This window comes from Lygodium microphyllum, chromosome 19 (assembly GCF_053477565.2).
Source record: "Lygodium microphyllum isolate KBCC chromosome 19, Lygodium_microphyllum_v1.1.10, whole genome shotgun sequence".
Classification (NCBI taxonomy): Eukaryota; Viridiplantae; Streptophyta; class Polypodiopsida; order Schizaeales; family Lygodiaceae; genus Lygodium; species Lygodium microphyllum.
The window spans coordinates 22,279,132-22,301,073 of NC_141153.1; the positions used below are offsets into that span (position 1 = coordinate 22,279,132).

Sequence of the window (21,942 nt, forward strand, 5' to 3'; positions counted from 1 at the left end):
ACATTGGACACACATATTTATTGCACTCTTGGCTCGTTTCATAACTAAACAACCTTCACTAGAGTTTAGAACTAAAGCACACAAATAGAGAAGAGCCCAATGTTGGGAACATGTTTTTTGAATGGCCAAGAGTTGTAAAGTTTAATGAGACTAATTTTTGCACTCATGATTGCCAAAATTAGAAGGATCAAACCATGAAATTCAATTTTCATGAGATGTTGTCAAGAGCATGTGTAAGTTTAAGTAGGTATCTCAATATTTCATGGAGTGATCTTTTCGTATGTCATAAACACCAAAGGTGAGCATTGAAAAGAGTCTTATTTTGTTTCCCATGCATTTTAAAAGAGATTGGCCTTGTGCAGATCGATTAACCTACGAAGAAGGGAACATAGACTTGGACTTGCAGATCGATTAACCTACGAAGAAGGGAACATAGACTTGGACTGATTCCCCATTCACATATGGAAAGATAAAGGAGTTCATTTGTTCCATACTACATTTGTTCATCTCTTTGTTGCACTAGGATGCATTGTTTCTCTCCAACATAATAAATGAGGATGTTAGTAGTTCTCACTTGAATCAATTGACAATTAAAAATCATTGATTGTAACCCATACATCTAATTTTAAATCCACAATACTATCATAAACTTGTGCATGATAATGCCATGTCGTTTAGTTTGGTCACCTTTAAAAATCAAGGGGTAGAAGATGGGTCATTTCCAAGCATGGATGTTGAGGAATATGCTTGGAAAGATTTAACTATTTTTTTAAACTTAATATAATGTGCCTTCGCATTCAGAAAAATAATGCTTCCCATTTTGTTATTTCCAAGTATTGCCCACATAGTGGCTAGATGCATTTTGTCGAAGGTTAAGACTCCATTCAAAGGGGCTGGAAACTGGAGTTTGATGCATAAATAGGATCGATCATCTAGAGATAGGATCTTGATGTAGAGTGGCATAATCGATGCGATCGACGTGATTTTTTAGGTCATGGGTAGTAGAAATAATTTCCATGCGTAGGAGATCATTGCAAGGTTGCCTCTAGGTTCAAGGCTCCTGCAGGTTTTTGGTCTATCCTATAACACCTTTGGCGATGTGAAATATGTTCCCAGATATAACTAGTATGACGTAATCGACGTATTACAGAAAAGAAAAGGGGGGAGAAAAATGACCGAATATGCTTGGGAGGTCTGCTACGTTGTGAGGTCTAAGGCGATACCAACAGACAAGGCAGCGGGTGTGAAGCGGACCTTGACAGCCCATAGGAATTTTCATCGTCCATGTGTCATGGTGGTTTTTTCTTATGAGTTTGTTTGTTCTGAAGTGCCAGATCCTTCATCTAAATCAGCCCGAGTTAAAATAAAAAACCTTCTTCTTCTTCCTTCTTTGGCTGCTTCTTCATTTTCCTGCTAACATATCCGCAACACAGCCAGCGCCCTCGGCAAGGTTTTCGGCCAACCAGCAGGTACCTCGTCTTTGTCCGCATCGCCTTTTATTTGCACTTGTCCCTCACCAGTCGCCATGAATCCATGCCCGATCCGATTTTAGCCTCACCTGTGCTGTTTTTGCGACTCAGCTGTCCAAATATGGGGATTGCAGTCGAGCTCTCTGCTCTTCAGAAACTCAGGAGCCAATACGTTCCTCAATTGCCGCCTGCTTTGCAGGTACTGGCCCGTATATATTTCTCCTCTTCTTAAGATTTGATGATTGCATGTTATTACATCCATTCCAGCAGAGATCCAGAGCGAATGCCTTTTTGCGTGTGTGCGCGTGCCCCTTTGGAGGTTGGAGACTAGTGCACATGAATATGAAGAGTAGCTGAAAACTCAGTGGCCTCGATGCATATTATGAAAATGAGGCTGGCAGAGGCATTCGCGGCTAATAATAGTAGCAATGAAGCATGATTCAGTAGCTCTGATGCATAGTTTGAAAACGACGCTGGTAGAGGTATCTGCAGCTTGATAATAGCGGATAAATGCAGAAGCATCTAATCTGCAAATGCAAGACCTACAACAGCATTTCCATCGTTCTCTTTTTCTCAAGTTTGATTTCTTCTCAAGGTAGAAAGGAGAGATGGAGTTGGAATTCATGAAGCCTGGGGGAAGAGACATTTGAGAAATTGGTTTTGAGAATCATAGTTCCTTTTTACCAGTTTTCGGGAATTTTGTTTTGTGTTTCTGCTGACAGGGTGCACGTGCATCGTTAGTGCACGGAGATCCAACCACAGCTGCAGACCCCTCCGATGCCCAGGCTATCAGTAGATCTTTTCCCCTAACGTATGGACAACCCCTGGTACAACTTGTCCATGATGATAAAGCTGGAGCATCCTCTCCAAAGCTCAGGTACATGCAATCCAGGGTCGAGAGAAACGTACTGACATAATTATAGGCAGTCATAACCACATCTAGACCTGAAAGCTGATATCTACCCCTGCATGCGAACATAATCTTCCTACTGCTGTTAGACAATTCTCGTTGTTCAATAGATATTCGGAATTACAGACAGAAGGCTTGTGATAGGAATGGACCTTAAGAAAAGGGATTAAGTGACAACTGTACTTTTCATTCATTCTGTTCCCAGCTAGCAATTGAGAGAGAGTATAGAATATTGTTGTGGACCTACTGTTTTGTCAATTGCTGGAATATAATCTTTGTGGAGCCACAAAGAAGTGCTTGACACTGCTTTGCTGTTTTATGCTGCAATATGACAACAGAAATGTTTCACGTGCTTCAATTTTATTGCATTGGTACTTGTGAGCTCTCTTCTTTGTCTATGGTGTCTGCACACTGGATTGCAACACAGAAAGATGTTTATAGTCTTGTCAGTATGGTGGAGGCAATAGGGCCTCTTGGTTGGGGAATTTGCAGTGCATTGAACTGTTTCTGTTAGCTTGCAGCTGTGAGACACTATATAAATTGATGACAAAAAGGAAATCAGAACAATGGTGAGAATGGATTGGAACCTCTTGGATTCATTTCTCTCTTCCTTTGTAAAGGAGACCAGGTTTCATTGGGTTCAAGGTTATTCCTTGCTGTTCAGGCCCAAGTGCTGATCTCTTTTGATTAAAAAGGCATCGAAACATCAGTAAGGTTATGGGGTGAATGCATACTCATGCACTTATACACGAGACAGAAGCATCTGAAGGTCTCATTGCAATAAATAATTTTCAGGAGAGCAAGGTAGTTATGGTAGTATTGTTGAGATATGGAAATTTATGAGGTACAACCTCTATTTGATCTAAGGTTTTCCCGAACTCCAATGAATGTAAGGCTGACTTTGGTTCATCCATACTAACTGAATGTATGTACTGCAAACATATTGTACATGCAAAGCTGAACTGGATGTGCCTTGTGTCAGTCGCAAGTCTCCTGATGTCTGTTGATACAAGTAAAACTGTTCATGAGCAAGTACGCCATTTAAGCAACCTGAACTTTGTTAGCTCTCTCTCTAGAGTGCGTATTACAAAGTCTACATGTATTTACTAGGAGGATATTATTTGGAGGGGGAGGGGGAGTTGGGACTGGGAAAATGGAATGAATCGCAAAAGACCAAAATGACATGTGAGACCAAAAGCTGCATGACACATCCAATGACTTGCTTTTTTTTCAGCATCGCTGCATGACACGTCGAATGACTTGCATTTTGTTCTAGAGTGCTGAAGAAGTGCCGATAAAGTATGACATGAAAAGGTGCAATGAAGGCTGAGTAGGAAAGGTGCACAGTAATAGCCTTCACTTGATGAACCCCTCGTAGGTCTCTCAACATGCAATCGACTTTCTCCAGAGTGAAATGTTTTGGCGATCTCTACATGTGGCAATGACCTTTCAGATCCTCCAATGCAGAGTGGATCATTTCATAGAATCCCTAAGTCCTTTGTCATCTAGTGTGACCAAGGTATATTGCTTACTTCACTATGGTCTCTCATATAATGTTCATGGAAATTGACTGGACTGGGAATGATCTGAGATGTCCATCTAGTAAGGTGCCTTTGCAGCAGTACTCTAGTTGCTAATTTGTAGCTCCTTAGTAATGAATTTGTGTTTTTTGCTTGTGTTGGAAAAGGCTGAAGGATCTTTGAACTATGTATCCATAAGATTGGAAAGAGGCCCAAATTGCAAGTAGCTTTTGGTGCATCAATGGATATCGAACTTTTACTTCGCAAGCACCTTAACCTATTACTTTGCAAGCACATTAACCTAAAAAACAAAAATTCATCAAAAGGAAACAAATCAAATGGTGGAGCTAGAGTGCCTCCACTCTTGGACACCAAGAAAATGGCATCAAAGCTTGGCTCCCCTTACCTTATTCTTTTATTGTTAGTAAATTGTAAGTACAAATGTTCACAAATCTATTGTGCTTTTGCACTTCTCTCTAGTTGCTCTCACCAGCCAAGACCAAAAGCACCAGATTTGAACCAAAATGGTTAAGATTCCATGGAGGCATAAGAAGACCAATGGATGTGACAATAGATCTTGCCAAAAAAACCCAATCTAACAAAACTATGTTGTGGTAGACTCCCTAGGAGGCTTAAAGCTCTGTACCTTCGCCCCTAGCTCATGCTTTGTTTGTTAGAGAGAGAGAGAGAGAGAGAGAGAGAGAGAGAGAGAGAGAGAGAGGTGTAATATTGATAAAATGTGCATGACCTGATGTAGCTTGTGCTACTCCGAGTGCTTTTGTTGGTGAAAGACTTGGGATTGCATTTCAGAATTGTCATAACTTGAACACTTTAACCTGAATTGAAGGGAAGATGCCATTTGAGCACATTTCTTGTGTTAAACCTTACATAAAACATGAGATATAGTGTCAAATTTGAAAATCATTATGTTGGTTTACTTAATGTGATGCCGAAAGCTAGCCTTCATACTTTTTGGTGGTTTACATACCTTATCTTACAATTGTCAAGTATAATGTTTGGCATGATACGTAGTACACATTAGCAATGCTCCCATAACACCTGGATTGAGATCAAGGCGTTACATTTTCTTGACCTGATTTTTGCACTATAGTATCAAAGATTTACAATTGTCAAGTATGATGTTTGGCACGATACGTAGTATACATTGGTGATGCTCCCATGACACCTGGATTGAGATCAAGGTGTTACATTTTCTTGACCTGATTTTTGCACTATAGTACCAAAGATTTGGCAACTTAGATGTATTGCAATTACTTGTAGGCATATTTCTCGGTTTATGCATGTAGAGAGAGAGAGAGAGAGAGAGAGAGAGAGAGAGAGAGAGAGAGAGAGAGAGTTCTATGACTTGTTACTTGCAGAGTTGGGTTGGTTTTTTGTGGGCGACAATCTCCTGGTGGCCACAATATTGTTGCAGGCTTGTATGATGCATTGAAGTCACACAATCCTGAGAGTGTCTTGTTGGGATTTGTTGGTAAGTTGCTTAACTCTTTTGAATCAAAGGTGTTGATGCTACTTCACGATCACATACATGCTTTGCATGCTACTTGCTCATATTTTATGGTGTATTTATCTTAGGTACTCTATTACATGCTATGGTGACATGAAATGATTTCACATTGGGTTTCTTTCAGGCCTTGCCACTATGTATTATCTTTTGTGCTCCTGAATTTGTAATTCTGTACCACCATGTGAAAAGAATCATACTTATGCATGCTCAGCATCACAGCTGCTGAAATGTCAAAAGTCTATACACGCTTATAGAAGTGGTTGGAAAGAAAATGTAAAGCTGTGATGAATATCTTAAGTCTTTGTGTTTACAAGCTAGCTGAAACATGAAGGTTTAATTTGATGACATTATTGTGTTTGCACAGGTGGTACTGACGGCCTTTTTGCCCAGAACACTACTGAGATTACAGAAGATGTGCTTAAACTCTATCGCAACCAAGGTAACGCTCACATTGATCAGACATTTGTGTGAGTCTGTATACAACAACAATGTTTTGATATGTTTGTGTGTAGGTTTTTTTGGGTTACAGAAATCTCTAGATTGACTTCCTTGCCATTAGGGTTGTATCAAACTCTCTGTCTTGTAGTATGAAGACTTTTGTGATGCCTAATGCACATGGGTAGGAATGAGGACACATAAATAGCTGTGAAGGGTCAGAAGCAGCAAGTTAGAGCTCATATTCTGTAAAGCTTAAAGAACTGGTGGGACAAAAGATCTAGTGAAGTCAGTTAGTTGGTACTGTCAGTAATCTGCAGGTATCATAGTTTTAATGTGTTTGCATGTCAGCGTAGGACAAATGGTACCAGCTTCATGTTCTGGATATTGTAGATTGTCTAGCCTTACATGTTCCTTCTGTTTGCAACTTGTAATGACTTTGGATGTATGCAGTCCCCAAGGGGATTGATCAGCATTGAGGTCAATCAGGACTCTTGTAATAGTCAATCACCAGCACCAAGACATTGGATGATGTTACAAGGATATATGCAGTGCCAAGGGAACTGATCAGCATTGAGGTCAATCAGGACTCTTTGTAATATTCAATCACCAGCATCAAGACATTTGATGATAAGGTCAACAATATTTTACTGTGTTTTACGTCAGTAAGACTGTGTCTGGAGTGTTGTCCATTTACAGAGTTGTTCTTCATACTTGTTTCTGTGGAAATTTTGGGCTCATTTAAGAAGGATTATGACCTGCAGCCTATGCATTATTACATAGAGGCTAGGTTAACAACTTGTTTGAGTAGATCAGGGCCTTATTTTCCCAACACACAGTGCATACATTGTTGTTGGGTTAAATTTCAGGGTGACAAGTAACAACAGCACACGGTTTTACGTTGGAATTGAAGGTACACAAAATATTTGCATGTTGTACGTAGTTTTTACTGATTAAAGTGATACCAGGTGGTTATGATTTACTGGGACGAACAAAGGACCAGATAAGATCTGTGCAACAAGTAAATGATGCCAGAGCAGCCTGTGAATCCCTGAAATTGGATGGGCTTATCCTTGTGGGCGGTAAGCTTCTGCATTGAAAACCAGGGGGATAGTTCTTTTAACTTCCTATTCGATTGGCACTAAACATTGTGCTGTATTAAACAATGTGCCATTCTACATGGCTCCATTTGGTCAATCTGCAGGATGTACATCAAACACTGATGCAGCACAGTTGGCTGAAACATTTGCTGCCACGTCTTGCCAGACGAAGGTTATTGCATGAATTATTTTTACACTACATCTTCTTAATTGATAAACTATATCTTTGCTCAAGAGTCATGTTATAAGGTCTTGTATTAGTCAAATATTACAAATCAAAACTCCTTTGCAGGTTATTGGAGTTCCAGTTACGTTGAATGGTGACCTGAAAAATCAGTTTGTTGAAGCAGATGTAGGGTTTGACACTGTCTGCAAGGTACTAGGGGATTTTCATATTCTGATGAATGCTTTTCTTTACAAAGGCTCCAATTGTGAAGTCCAAATGTACGTTTTAAACTGCATGAAAAGATGTACTAGGAAATTAGAATCTGTGCAAAGGAGGGTTTGGTGTACAGTGCAGTTTGGTGAGTTGTAAATCTTTAAGAGTTGAGGCTGACCTGTATCAAATTCATGATTGATTAGACTTAGCTTCTGTTTGAGAAAGACGTTTGTCTTCTCTATTGGTATGGGTGTCGCCATCTTAAGGATGTACACAGTTTAATCGGGAGGGCTGTCTGGACTTGAAATACATTGTTTCAGTATTTGCTAGCTCCCATTTATTCTTAGTTCATGTAGACAAACCTGCAAGCTATCACTTTAATGTTTGAGCTCAGATTGGTCCTTGACCTTGAGAACAATTGGGCTGTGGTTTTAGGGCACCATACCACCATCTGTTAAACCTTTGTGGAGCTCTGCATTTCAGTATCTAAAAATCCACTTCTTACATTCTGGGTAACTGTTGTGCTCCAACTTTTCCTTTCTTTAGCCATGTTGTCTAGAGGGAGAGATGGAGGCATGAATGGTTGGGTGTGCCATGATGGGCTCTTAAAGTTCCAAGGCTTGTAGCGAATTTGTTGCAAATGATTGGATTGGTTTTACAGGTGAACTCTCAACTCATCAGCAACATCTGCACTGATGCATTATCTGCAGAAAAGGTATGTACTTAAGTTGAAGCTGTCTACGCAATATTTATATTTTTCTCGTCTCACTTTTGTGCATTTCTTTCACAATCTAGTATTACTATTTTATTCGGCTTATGGGAAGGCATGCTTCGCATGTTGCCTTGGAGTGCGCACTCCAGTCTCATCCAAACATGGTAGTTTTCAGAAACCTTTTTGATTCTTGTATATTTTAATGATGTAACTTTTTCCATTGTGTGATGAGTTTTATGCACATTTTACTGATTTTGAACAATTAGATATGTTCCAATCTGTTCCTGTACATAGTTATTACCATTGTTCTTAACTTATTAAAAATTGTGAGCAAGGCTGTTGCACAATGGACTTGAAATGGAAGGGCTGTTAGTCATTTTTAATATTCTAAAATCAATCTCTTTGCTGTGTGAATAGCTCTTCTTTCCAGTCATGCAGAAGGATCTTGTATTCTTTGTGTAGATGAACATTACAGGCTCTATCTGACGGTTCTCATAATAATTTCTTTGAGACATCTAACCTTTGAGGTTTCTTGTATGTTGTTTATTTAATCTTTTATATTGCCTAAATGCAAATTTGTTTGTGGTAATTATCATGTATTATTTCTTGTACAACGTGAATTTTTTAGAACCTTCCTTTGCACAAAAGAAATTTAAGAACCTTCCCTAGTCTAGTGTTCACGGATTAAACTACCATAGTGAAGTCAATATTGTTCTACTCTCAGGTTTTCATGATGGATTCTTGTACATAAGAAGATACTTGAAGCAAACTTTGCAAGATAATCACTGTTGTAACGAGACCCATCAGTAGCAACAGTTGGACCTTGCAGCAGTCTGACTTTGGCAAGACATTGATAGTTGCATCTGGATCAGGGGTGGCTGTTTCTAAGTGTTTACAGATCAGATTTAGGAAATAACAACCGAGTAGTAGTTTTCAGCTCATTCATTTATGCAAATTTAGCACGTTGAACTGGTCATTGCAGGGAAGCTAGAGCACAGTTGATCTTCTAGACATTTCAGTTTTGCCTGATTGAGTGTTCTCTTATATCATGGAAATGAAGTGATCTCGAACAACTTTTGAAAAAGACCGAAGTACTATACTATCAGATACTATCAGGTTATGTACATGCCTTCATTTTGTAAGTTCCCGGTTCTAGAATTAGCCAGAAACACCCTGTGATATTCAATTACATCCATGATTCTTTTAGCCAACATTGACCCTGATCCTATTCCAACACAAGGGAGTTAGTTGAGCGGAGGACCTAACTCTCCCTTCCAGTGGAGACAGTTTGACCTAAAGCATTCTAACTTATTAATCATGTTGTACCTTTTATGGCAGATGGGTATGCCATCAAGGTAGTACAAATTCTGCACTTGGTTCAACAGTATTGATACTTTTTTTCTCACTAGGTTAAGATGCAACGTCCAATATGGTCCCTTAAAATGGAAGTTGCTCAGGTTCTGACCCTATAGTTTAACTTATACTAGGGGTTGAGAAAAGGAAAGCTATCCAACTTATTGGGTTCACCTATCCATAGGATGGAGCCATCATGGCAAGCATTCATCCTGATTCCACTTTCTACCCGACTCATCAAAGCGATTTTAGTTTTCTCAGCAGAGTATGCTATCAAACAGTGTGACACACAGAAAAAAAACAACTCCTTTAACACATGGCTCCTTTACAATTAAATTCCTTAACATTCAGAAGGCATAAATTTGTTTTTCCTGATACAATTTCCCAAAAACACATAAGATATTTGGAACAGGGGCATCTCTATTTTTGATTCAGATTGGTCATTGGGTTTATTGCTGAATGGTTCATGTAGCAACCTGTATGTGCATGCCTTGTGGAATTGAGTTGCCCACGTCCATGTTTTCTTTTTGGAATCTCCCTTGGCCAATGTCCTTACCCTGTTAAGCAAGACCAACTTAAGTTCTTAATATTCTGTTTTTTCATGTGAACTTACTATTAATTTTAGCCTGCATTATGGCTATAATTTAATGATAAGTATTTATTAACAACTAAGACATATTATCTTGGAATTGAGAATTTAGTATTATTATTTGTCAAGTGTGTATATTACAATTTGTATTTAATTCCATATAGCTTTTGCAGATTAGGAGAAACAACCCCTTCATAGAGATTGTATAGTTTATATAATGACAGTAAGGCCAGAAATCAAAAGCATAGCCAAATAGATTAAGCTATGAAAGAGAATTTTAATGGCAGTTAGCCATTATTATTGGGAAAACGGAACAACAAACTCCTGTAAAACGTAAGAACTGAGCCCCCTGAAAGAGAGGTTATGTCAAGAAGGGCATAAGCATGTGCTCGGAGACCAGATGTTGCAAAATCACTTTTATAATGGGGTGACAGCACACAAGGTGTAACCTGCCACTTTGCTCTCTCACTAAATTGAAGGTGCTTAAAAGTGAAGAACTATTAACATTCCTGTATTCCACTTTCTATGCAACTCATTAGTTTTCTAAGCAGTTCATGCTGTCACAGTGTGTGACAAAAGAACCACCCCTATCTAAAGATATTCACACAGAAAAACAAAATTCCTTTTGCAAGGCCTAACTTTCCTCTTTCCAACATGATTTTTCCATCAATGAACTCTTATTTCAAACATGGGTATCTCTACTTTTGCTTCAGATTAGTCATGCATTCATCGCCAAATGATTCTTTCTAAAGATATTCACACAAGAAAGGAATCCATTTTTAAAGATTCTCACAAGGTTCTTTTACAATCAATTCCTTAACATTTTCTTCTTTCTAACATGATTTTTCCATCAACGAACTCTTATTTCAAACATGAGTATCTCTACTTTTGCTTCAGATTTGTCATGCATTCATCGCTGAATGATTCGTATAGCTTCCTCTATGTCCCTGCTTTGTGGGACTGAGTTCCCCAGGTCTGTGCTTTCTCTTTTGGAGTTCCCTTGGCCTCTCTTTCTACTTGAGTTTCCAGCTAGTGGTTTGGTTGCTAGCCATCTTGAAATTGGTTTCTATGCGAATGTTCTTATTGTCCTGTGAGACCCTTGAAGTCCTGAAGATTCCGGCTTTTGTTTAAACTTGTTATTAGTTTTAGTCTAAATTGTGGCTATAATAAGTTGATAATAACGATGCCATCTCGCAATTGAGCATTTGCTATTTGTATTTGTGAAGTGGGTATATGGCAATTTCTCTCTTACTCAATATAACTGTTTTGATTAGGACAAACAACATATTGATAGAGATGATATACAGATACATAAAGACAATTGGGCTGGAGATCATAGGCATAGCCAAAGAGGAGATGCCATGAAAGAGGATTTTGTTAGCAATTAGCTACTGTTATTGAGAAAAGGGAATTGTTTTAACATAAATATGTCTAAAAGGGCATAAACATGTGCTGGGAGAAGATGGTGCAACTGTTTTTAATGAGATGAAAGCACACATAAGGGTGTGACCTACTGCTTTACTCTTGCTCATTGAATGGAAGATGGTTAAAATTAAGGAACGGTAAGTCACTGTCACAGTAAATGGCCCCAGGTCTTCTAGTTTTCCCTGTGCTTACATCCAAGGGCCAAATATGACCAATTGGAAATTGCATTGTGTATAGCTCATCTAATGCTTTAAATATGGACCTTGTACTTTTCATGAAGGATGCTGTCTACTTGGGCCTTTGATTTTTGCCTATGCAGCTTGTGAAGTGCACAACTTTTTTCTGGATTTTCTATGAAGATGTGAGTTTCTAGTAAGCTGATATCCACATTGATACACCACAACTGTTGCTAGTTTTAAAGAGAACTTGAGCACCTGCCAAGGAAGTGGGGGATGCATTGACGATATGCTGTTATGACTTTGAACTCACCAAGTCTATCAGGGTTCTGTTATTAGTCAGCAAGGTAATCAGATGTCAGTGTGTTCAAGGGTTTGATTTCTGATTATGCAGGTTGTACTGGGAGAAGAGGTCTCAACATCTAAGATGACTTTGTTTGGTGTCACAAAGCAAATTTGTGATGCAGTACAAGCAAGAGCTGAACAAGGTATTTGCATTGTGGCTTGTGCTTAGTGGTTACTTTAGAACTCAAACCTTGTGGTACTTCTGTGTATGTGCAAGCCCTTAACCTGTGAACTCTACGAGGGTTGCAGTCTGCAGCTACTATTGCTCTTTTGCAGAGCATAAATCAACAATTCTTTATTCACCAAGTTTAAATTTATTGGCTGAAGCGATTATTCATTTAAAACAAGTTTAACGTTGAAGTTTCTGTTGGTTGTTCTTGCCTTAAGCATCGATCATGTGCTTAATTTTTGCTATATCTTAACAAAAATACCATAGTAGCATCACGTGAGTAACTACATTACATTTGGCAAAATGAAGTTCACTGCTTGCCGCCCCCCTGGACCAATTCAACACCAGTGCACCAAGATGAGTAGCAGGGTGAGCAAACATCATGGGTTACTGTGGTCTGATGGTAATTCCATTGAATGTGTGCAAGGGTTTAACTGTTAGAAAGTAACACATTGATGGAGAGAATTTTATTGATGTCTACAATTTCTGAAAATAAATTGACTGTTGACTTGAGTTTTGTATGTTATCTAAATCTGAAGGCTGCTTAACACTTCAGCTGTGCCCTTGTTTTTCATAGGAAAAAGGTGCAGTTGGATAATTTAGAACATCAGGCTTTACTCTTGATTTGGTCCGTGACTGTTCGTCTACTCAAGTGGAAAGAAATTCCAAGTTGAATCCCTCTTTTTTTTGGAATTGTCTCAATGAGGGACGAAGCGATGGGACGAAGTTTGAGTGGGATGCATCCAACCCAGCATTTCCAAATATTGCATGGCCCTGAATTTACCGGCCAAAGAACTTGCCCCTAAAGTTACATAGAAAACATATTCTTGCCAAAAGAAATGTTTGAAACCAGTTGGAAATGTCCAGCTCCAGCAATTTCAAAATTTACTATTCTGGATGGCTGCTGTTTGTTTCCTCTTAGATCCTCTTGCAGTAATCAACCTTGCAAAAAGTCTTTCTTGTCAAGTTGTGATATTGAGCACATCAGGCTTGCATTATGTTGCCATCCATATTGATACATGTGAATGTGCTGAAACTTTATTCAGTTGCAGCTGCAGCATGAGCTTCATTTTTGCACAATTTTCTTCTTGAACCTTTATCTCCACCAAAAGGGCTATGGCTTAGACTGCTGTTTCACTTGTTTTCCAGCATGGCAGTTAGTGCAGTCAGTCTTGGTCATGTATGCAAAGTCCCTTCAAATGGTAATCACAGCTGAAGATTAAATTTTATGCTGTCAAGAATGGAATTACCCAGCCTGTTGTTAAATTTTATGCAATGAAGAATGGAGTTATTGATGTTGTTTGACCATAGGCTTGATAGTTTTTAAAAACATTATGATCTTGGAGTGGCACATGCACCTCTCTTACAATATTATTTTCATTGACTTGTACTCTCTTCCTAAGTTAGGATGTGGGACTGAACTTCAATTAACCACCTTTTTTTTTTCTTGTTTTCAGTGTGTGTGCTTGTTTGTTGTATGCAAGGTTGATTTTTATATGATGTGGAACGTCAGGTTACTCTCATGCGTTCTTTTTTTGTAGACAAGTACCATGGTGTGATCCTACTTCCTGAAGGACTTATAGAAAGCATACCAGAGGTGTATGCTCTTTTAGAGGTATTACCTGTCTCTAGCTTTTACAACCAAAATTTGCACGTTGTGCTTATAAGCCAGTTGCTCTTATGCTTGGAAAGCTGGCATACATTGTTGCTATCACCTGTCATTGGTGGCTGCTTTTGGTCAGTTACGTAGATTTTGTATACATAGTTGCATTACGCTGACAGAGAATTTCTGGAAAAATTTGGCAGGAAATCCACAGTCATCTGAAGCAAGGTGTCAATGTGGAGGACATTCCCTCTCAATTGTCACCATGGGCATCAGCTTTGTTTGATTTTTTGCCTCCATTCATCCGAAGTCAGGTATAATTCTGTTGTTGCGTGGGTATTGATGATGCTCTGTGCTGTATAAATGGGATGGCTTTGTCCAAGTTGGTGATATTGGGTACTTTGGTTTCAATACCTTGATCATGGCCTGATAGGCAGCTTGCTAACTGTGAAGGCCTTACCGTATTTACATTCTGTCAAACTTTTACTGCAGATCAAGGAGAAATTATTCACAGTGCATTTTGGTGTAAGCTAGTCATAGTAGTAATCAGAAACATGATTTTGTTGGTATTTGCAGTTCTTGCTGGAGAAGGAATCAGATGACTCTGTGCAGCTGTCCCAGGTGTGCATAGTTTTGTGGAAAGTGGATTTAGATGCGCTTTTACTCTTCATGCTTGCTAGTCCTTACCGTATGCATTTTTTGGGGGATCTTGAGCAGATTGAAACAGAGAAGCTGTTGGCACAGTTGGTGGAAACAGAGATGAATAGGAGAACGGTATTTTGGTTGTTGAGCCCTTCCAAGTGAGCAGTTAAACTCTATTTAAAAAGTTATCGAGCATGCCTTTTGTTTTGCAGAAAGCTGGAACATACAAGGGAAAGAAATTCAATGCCATTTGCCATTTCTTTGGTTACCAGGCTCGAGGCTCTTTGCCTTCCAACTTCGACTGTGATTATGCCTATGTACGTGTAAACCTGACAAAAATTTACATGGGCTTTAGAACAAAGAGTTCTATGCAAGACTATATGAGCATCATGATTAACCCTTAACTTAATTATAGAGATGACAACGTTGTATATGCAGAATGTTATCAAGACTGACCAAGTGTTGGTAATTCCTGGCAGTCTTTAGGTCAAATATGCTACCATCTGGTAGCAGCTGGTTTGAATGGTTACATGGCAACGGTAACAAATCTCAAACATGACGTCTCTCAATGGCGGTGTGGAGCTGCACCAATCACAGTACAGCTCTGACCCAAACATTGTGAGGAATCCTTCAGTATACCATTGCTTGTTGAAAGCCCAGATGACTTAGAACTTGTGTCAAAATGGCAGGCTATGATGACTGTTAAGAGGTGGTTGAGGGGGCCTGGTGTCTCCTCAATTGGAAAGCCAGCTGTACATCCTGCAAAAGTGGATCTGCGTGGGAAGCCATATCAGTAAGCTTTAAAAAGACGCACCTTCTAATCAAGTAGACATGGTCCTGCTTTGCTCTACTACTGAATGAGATACATTGTGAAAATAGCACTATTGATTGAGATTTACAATTAATGTATATAGAGTTTTCAAGCAATGTTAGAATAAGGTATGTATTTGTCCATAAATAGATTATTGAGGCAACAGAAATTACTTGATTTTGCAGACTGCTCACACACAGCGCTAGTTCTTGGCTTGTGGAGGATCTCTACAGGAACCCTGGGCCCATCCAGTATAGTGGTCCTGGCTGCAATCTAAGGACCGTGACTTTGTCAGTGCAAGATCAAGATTACATTGGTCGGATTCAAGAATTGTGGGCATATTTGGAAAAGGTAATGGCAATCTGTTGATTGTATTATTTTGGCATTTGCTATTTGTACATCTGGCTAACTATTTTTGTAATACAGGTCAAGAAAATGGTTCAGCCTGGTTGTCCTGAAGAAATTTTGAAAGCTGCACTGAGCTCAATGGGGTCCGTGATAGAGGTTTTGTCAGTTATGTCTACCCCTGCTTTTCGTGGGACTACTCCATTCTAACATCATTACAGCAGACATTCAACTTGACATCATACCTGTTTGCTCGATTGAATAATGCTTGCATTTCTCAATGCAACCAAAGCAAGAGTGTTTTGTGTCCAATGAAAATTCTGTCATAATTCAATCGTTACCCCATTTGCTCAGACTCCAGCATTTGAAGGATCTCTGTTGGACGTTGGCGAAGCTACTTGGCTACTACTCATGGGGGCTTCATAAAATGCGCTTTGCGCACGGCTTTACTTCTTATCGTCTCTGCTGAGTCTTCTAATCGTATCTCAAACAATGATTGGAGAATGACAACTTGTGTGTGGTTTTCCTGCAATCCTCTACCACTAATACAGAGCCTGTGCATGTCATGTACAAGATTTTGAACATTTAACATAACTAATCAACTCTTAACAAGTCCACTGAAGACGTGTATAAGGTGCAAGTGAAGCTTACTCTAATCACTTTGGAGTTCTATAAGTAATTGACTTGTTTGATAAAAGACCATGCTATTCATGAACGACCTGGCTCTGTAATGCGTTGAGGTATACATTGGGGGTCTAATAATGATCAGATTTGGCAAATCAAAAAGCATAGAAGCTTTAGGTCCTGTGGTGAACGCTGTTCAGCCCTTTCCAGATTCTGAAAAACCCAAGTAGCGTTGAACGCTGTTCAGCCCTTTCCAGATTCTGAAAAACCCAAGTAGCGTTGATACTGCTGTTATACTTGGTGGACATGAGTGCAGGGCTCAAAACTTGATGGTATATCAGGATGGGATCAAAGGGGAGCAAGGCTAGACATGGTCTGGACAAGTGTTGAACATTCTCACGCAGCAAAAGGTAACAATTACAGCATTCTTACTGACAGGAAATAAATTTTTTTGGGAACTTATGGCTACAACCGAAACGTTGAGGACACCCTATTATTTGTTTTGGATTGATGGCTGTCTGCTCTCAAGATGTTGACCCGCTGTCCTTGTGATTTCTCTTTTGGGTCCGAGGTTGGGCACTAGGTCTCATTCAACATACACACATTACACATATTGAGGATTAGGAGCTTGGTTTGTATGGGGCGGTTCCAATCAATTGCGTTTCATCGATTGTGAGCAGACAAGATGGCAAATCAACATGTGCCTAACGGGACATATCTAAACTATGAAATGCCCCGAATTTCCTTACTTTAGGTTTGGGTTGAGCTATGTCTAGTTGCAATGATAGTAGACGTGTGCCAGTGCTGGTCTATACGATGGGGCTATGAAGGGAGAAAGAACAGCCATTGGGTCCGATTCTCTGTAGAGGCGTAGCAGTTGGGTCTGATTCTCTGTAGAGGTGTGGCATCAAAGCATTCTTTGTAGAGGAAAAGGATGCTTACGTTTGTTTAAAAGGCTATGTCAGGAGCCGTGGTCGCTCAAACCAAGGCTATGTTGGAAACTATGCCTGATCAACCCAAGCTGTAGTATGCACAAGGGACTATTTAACCCTAGCTCTCCATAGGTTTGACCTTTCTGATCATTCTTCATAAATATTGACACATCTTGTTCACACTCAATTGAGGGGGGTGTGATGCTGAATGTGATGGGGATATTGTGGTCGTAGTAGGGTTTGAGGGTCAAGTTGCAATGGGGCCTTCTGTGTAATCATTTGTATGTGGGCACTGAACTAGCCTTCGCCTTTTTCTAGCTATCTTCACTTGACCATTTGGGACCATATTTAAAGTTTTTGTGCATCTGATTTGGCTCTTGTATTGGCAACATCAAGCAAAAGAAGCCGAGCAATGTTTAATGTTGAACTATCTAGCCACTGATGAGTGGTAAGTCATGGTTTCTCCCCTTTATATAAAAACCTATTAGAATATATTAGGATATATCTTACTCTTCCAAAAAAGAATTTGCACTTACAGATTGACATCCATGGAGAGATTTCATAAAATAGATCCATGCAACAAACACACTGTAGCATAGGCAAATGACCAAGGTTAGGTTATCAAAAGAATTCAAATGATTTAATATTATGTTTTGGCATGTCAATTAGTCATTTAAAAAACCATACTCATGATAGGGTAAGCATGCTATAAAAAACAAGGTTTGGATCTGATTTTTGTAGAGAGTGCGTTATTTCAAATCATCAAATTTTCGTTATTGGCAATAGTTGTGTACATAGATAAGCTTTTGGACCATACCATCTTCTAGGATCTAGTGTTTGCATGGGTGAAAACACCTATTTCCTTTTGCAAAATTGCTAGCTTGTGGTTCCTTATGGCGTTCTACTCAATGGGTGTTAATGTGGATGTGCTTGGCATTTGAGCTCTTGTTTCTTTAGTGGAGTGGTCTTGAAGAGCGAGATACATTTGAGATGCTTGAAGTTGGAGATAAAGCATGTTCAATATGTTTTGAGATGTGGGAGTGTAGTCCTCATATATTTGTAGACACATATAATATCAATTATCTAGAGAAAAATGTAATTGTTTAAGCCAACTTATAACTTTTAAATATATGATACTAGAGAAAAATGTAGTTGTTTGAGCCAAAATTTTAGATGACACAAAAATTAATAGAAGTATAAAAGTAAAATGCATGTTTTTTGGGTGAGATTTTGTAGAAATATAAATATTTGTTAATGCATATTTTTCTAATGAGTTTTTGATTATTTAAAGACCATTGATGAGTTCAAATTGCATGTTCTGATGGTTTCAAATATAGGTGACTTCTTTTTTAGTTGAGTGAAAGTTATGGCCTTTTTTTTCCAAGTATAGATGTGGGTAGACTTGAACAAAGGATCTTTGAGTGCAAAGCTTCTACAAGATTATACTGAAGGGTATTGAATCAAAAGGAGGATTGTATGAAAAGGTTATGACAAATTTTGGAACATTATTGAGCCACATTGAATTGTCCATCCTATAAGCAAAATTATAGCTTGTATAGGTTTTATTCTAGGTTAAGAAAGTGGTTAATAGAGTTTTTAAGACATTCATTCGCTATCATTTTGAAGGAAAGGTGTACAATCAAAGGAGGAATATAATGGAAAGGCTATGATGATGTCTAAAAGATTATAAAGGGCAAAACATCCATTTGGAAAGATAACTAGTAGGGAAATATAGACTATTCCTTAATTCTAAAGTAGGCAATAGTATTTAGTATCTAGTAGCTATATATTTGATTTCTAGTCCAACTTGCATTTATACATCAGTGTTGTTTAAAATTGCATTTTATAAGTTTCGCACAATTATATAATCTGTATTGAATGTAGAAGCACTAATCTTTCCAATGAAGAAGATCTTCATTGTGAAATATTATTTTGTACAAAAGAATTCATTTTGTATTGAAGTATTTCTTTAGTACTAGAGAATATTTAGTGTGAAATCTTTCATCTCTATATTCTTTAGTACTAGAGAATGTTTAGTGTGAAATCTTTCATCTCTATATCGATTCTAAGATCCCTTTGTCTTAGTCATACAACACATGATCAAGAATTCAAAGAAAAAATATTTGATTTGGAAGCACAACATTATATATAAAATACTTGAAAAATAAAGCTTGTTCAAGTCAAAGCCTCTATGCTATGTGATGGAGGGATGCACTTTGGTTTATAGCTTAGCTTTGAGTGTCATACTAAGAGCAAGGGCTTTATTACACTTCTTTTTTGGCCTTCTTGGACATGCAAAGTCCCAAGTCCAAGAAGGTCAAAGAGAAAATGCAACAAAGTATTGCTTTGAGCAAGTTACTCATAAAAAATTAAGCTAAAAATTAAGGAGAACTTCTTCCATCACAAAGTGGTCATTGGCTTATAAAAAAGTTCTGTTTTTAAAAGATTTAATAGTGTTACGCTTCCATATCTATCAGTATCATTTCTTTTAATTCGAAGCATCTCTTGCTATTGTAATGAGAGAGAGAGAGAGAGAGAGAGAGAGAGAGAGAGAGAGAGAGAGAGAGAGAGAGAGAGAGAGAGAGAGAGAGAGAGAGAGAGAGAGAGAGAGCAAGTGAGCAAATATAGTGACTTCAAATAAGCAAAGTTTTCAATAGCTATAACTTATGAAAGAAAATTAATAATCGTAAGCATGTTAAAAAAACTAGAACTTAATAATTGCAAGCAGACTTTTGAATATTCAAATGATTTATTGTGCAAGAAGTATGAGTGTTTGGTTCATGCACTTTCTCAATGTCATCTTGTTCATGATTCATTTCTAGTTCATGTGCATCCTCACTCCCTATTCCCTTTGCTATGACCTCTTAGGTTTTTGTATATCTTTCTTGATGGAGATGCAAGTCACTGTATGAGGTGTAACAACAAGGAGATATTTCAAGATGCGTAAGTTAGAGAAGCAATCCACGGAGTCATTCGCTTTAGGCACTTTTCGTTTTTTCTTGCACTTTGAGTATGCAAAAATCGAATATAGACCAATTTCATTTGCAACTATTAGATGAACAAAATCATATAATACTCGTGTACTATCTATTGAAGCTTGGGATTCATGGAACCAAACTCTTTTCACTAAGTAGGGGTTGACAAACTATTTACGACATGTCAACCATATGCGACGAAAGTACAAATGGCTTCACCAACTCAATTATCTTTTCCACTTTTTGCCAAAATGCTTTCTTGCGCCATAAGTATATTGAAGATTCTATATGAGCCAATTATGCTAGAATCTACTTGCAATGGTCACTTGATGTGCATCTTTCACAAAATTTCAGTTTATTGAGGAAGAGAAGCAATAGCAAATTAGGTGGTAGAAAATATCTTTAGATGTTTATTAGTGTGTTATTGAAATGATGCATATGTATATTAGTGTTCTCTCATAATCTTATAGTACGATTAGCATATGTATATTGGTGTTCTTAGATAAACTTTATAGTATGATTAGCATCCAATAAGACATGTTGAATGAATGTAAACATTCCCAAATAAATTAAGAGTGTAAGTTGCATAAGAAACACAAGAAACTAGGCCATCATGTGTTTATCTACACTTCTATTATTAAAAGCCTTATCTGACACAATGGTAGTGACATTCTTTGGACCTCAATTTTGCTATGGATTTTTTGTAGATATTTTCTATAAAGTGGATAACCTTTTCTTGAAGAGATATATCACTTGCTATTTCGAAAACTATCTTGGATATATAGTGCAAACATTAATCAACGACTTGCATTGATTATTTGTCCAACCATCCTATGTAATTATGCTTCCATAAGAAGGCACATCATCACTTACCCGGATTTTTAGATATGTCTCTAGCTCTATTATCCTAATAGTCAATATCAAATTTGTTACAGTCTAGCAAAGTGAATCTATCTTTACTTGTGGACATTAAAACATCTTGTAATATTGGATTTTGGATGACATTGAAAGGAATATCACATACCATAAATGTTTGCATCCACCTTAAATGCAATGTTAAGCTATTTTACTTTTCAAATCCTACCCTCAATCCTTGTTGCAAACTTTGTGCTACATAAGAGGATCTTGCATTATTTGCATTTGGCAAGGATTGGAGTGATGGGTCTATTGCATGAGATGAACTTGTGTTACTACCAACTTGAGCATGTGGAACACCTATTGTCTCATCAAATTCCTCAACTCTAGATGTAGTTTGTTGATCCTATTCCTTTAAGGTTATTAGTGGGCAATCTTTTAATCTCTTCTGTCTTATGTTTGTTCTTCTCCCAAGACTTCTAAAACAAGACTTTTGTATTTGATGGCAGATTTGTGTAAGCAACTATATTCTCTTATATATTTAAGAGATGCTACTTAATGTATGAAACTCCATATTTAAATTCATGCATATATAGGACATACTCCATTTTCAAGTTAGTGGGACCTTGATGTAGCTCCTATATATATATTTACATTCAAGTCCACATCTTATCATTTTGAAACCTGTTTGATTTTTTACTTACGCATTACACAATATTACCTTATGCATTACACAATAACTTGATGCTAACTATTATATACATAATGATCAAGACATCATAGCTACTGCACATGGTGACACCTAAGAAGTATACAAGTAAAATGCCAAATTTTTTCCATTTGAAAGTATTTGGATGCATTGCTTATGTGCATATTCCTAATGAGTTACATAATAAATAGAATCCCAAAGCAAAAAAATGTGTATTTGTGGAATAATTGTAACTAGCCTTCCTTCCATGGATGGGTAGTAAATCCTCAATTACAACTTATTACAACATTAAACAATTTATGCAAATTTGAAAATACAAATTTACCTACTAAACTT

The 21,942-nt window shown here is 37.9% G+C and overlaps 1 protein-coding gene across 1 annotated transcript; it reads left to right on the forward strand.

Moving 5' to 3' along the window:
• Positions 1 to 1,217: 1,217 nt before the first annotated feature.
• Positions 1,218 to 16,226, forward strand: LOC148019649 (pyrophosphate--fructose 6-phosphate 1-phosphotransferase subunit alpha-like). Its single transcript, XM_087699765.1, has 20 exons — positions 1,218 to 1,469; positions 1,581 to 1,668; positions 2,192 to 2,346; positions 5,279 to 5,391; positions 5,792 to 5,866; positions 6,831 to 6,944; positions 7,067 to 7,134; positions 7,255 to 7,338; positions 8,003 to 8,056; positions 8,137 to 8,217; positions 11,991 to 12,084; positions 13,652 to 13,725; positions 13,917 to 14,027; positions 14,290 to 14,334; positions 14,431 to 14,487; positions 14,568 to 14,672; positions 14,835 to 14,951; positions 15,045 to 15,148; positions 15,352 to 15,517; positions 15,593 to 16,226. Exons 2-20 carry the CDS (start codon positions 1,591 to 1,593, stop codon positions 15,719 to 15,721), a joined length of 1,824 nt encoding a protein of 607 aa, XP_087555891.1. The 5' UTR covers positions 1,218 to 1,469; positions 1,581 to 1,590; the 3' UTR covers positions 15,722 to 16,226.
• The last annotated feature ends 5,716 nt before the right edge of the window (positions 16,227 to 21,942 follow it).

Coding starts and splice junctions, on each gene's coding strand:
- LOC148019649 (XM_087699765.1), top strand. CDS start 1,591: ATGGGGATTGCAGTCGAGCTCTCTGCTCTTCAGAAACTCAGGAGCCAA. Junction 6,945..7,066: donor TGGGCTTATCCTTGTGGGCG/GTAAGCTTCTGC, acceptor GTCAATCTGCAG/GATGTACATCAAACACTGAT. Junction 7,339..8,002: donor GGTTTGACACTGTCTGCAAG/GTACTAGGGGAT, acceptor TTGGTTTTACAG/GTGAACTCTCAACTCATCAG.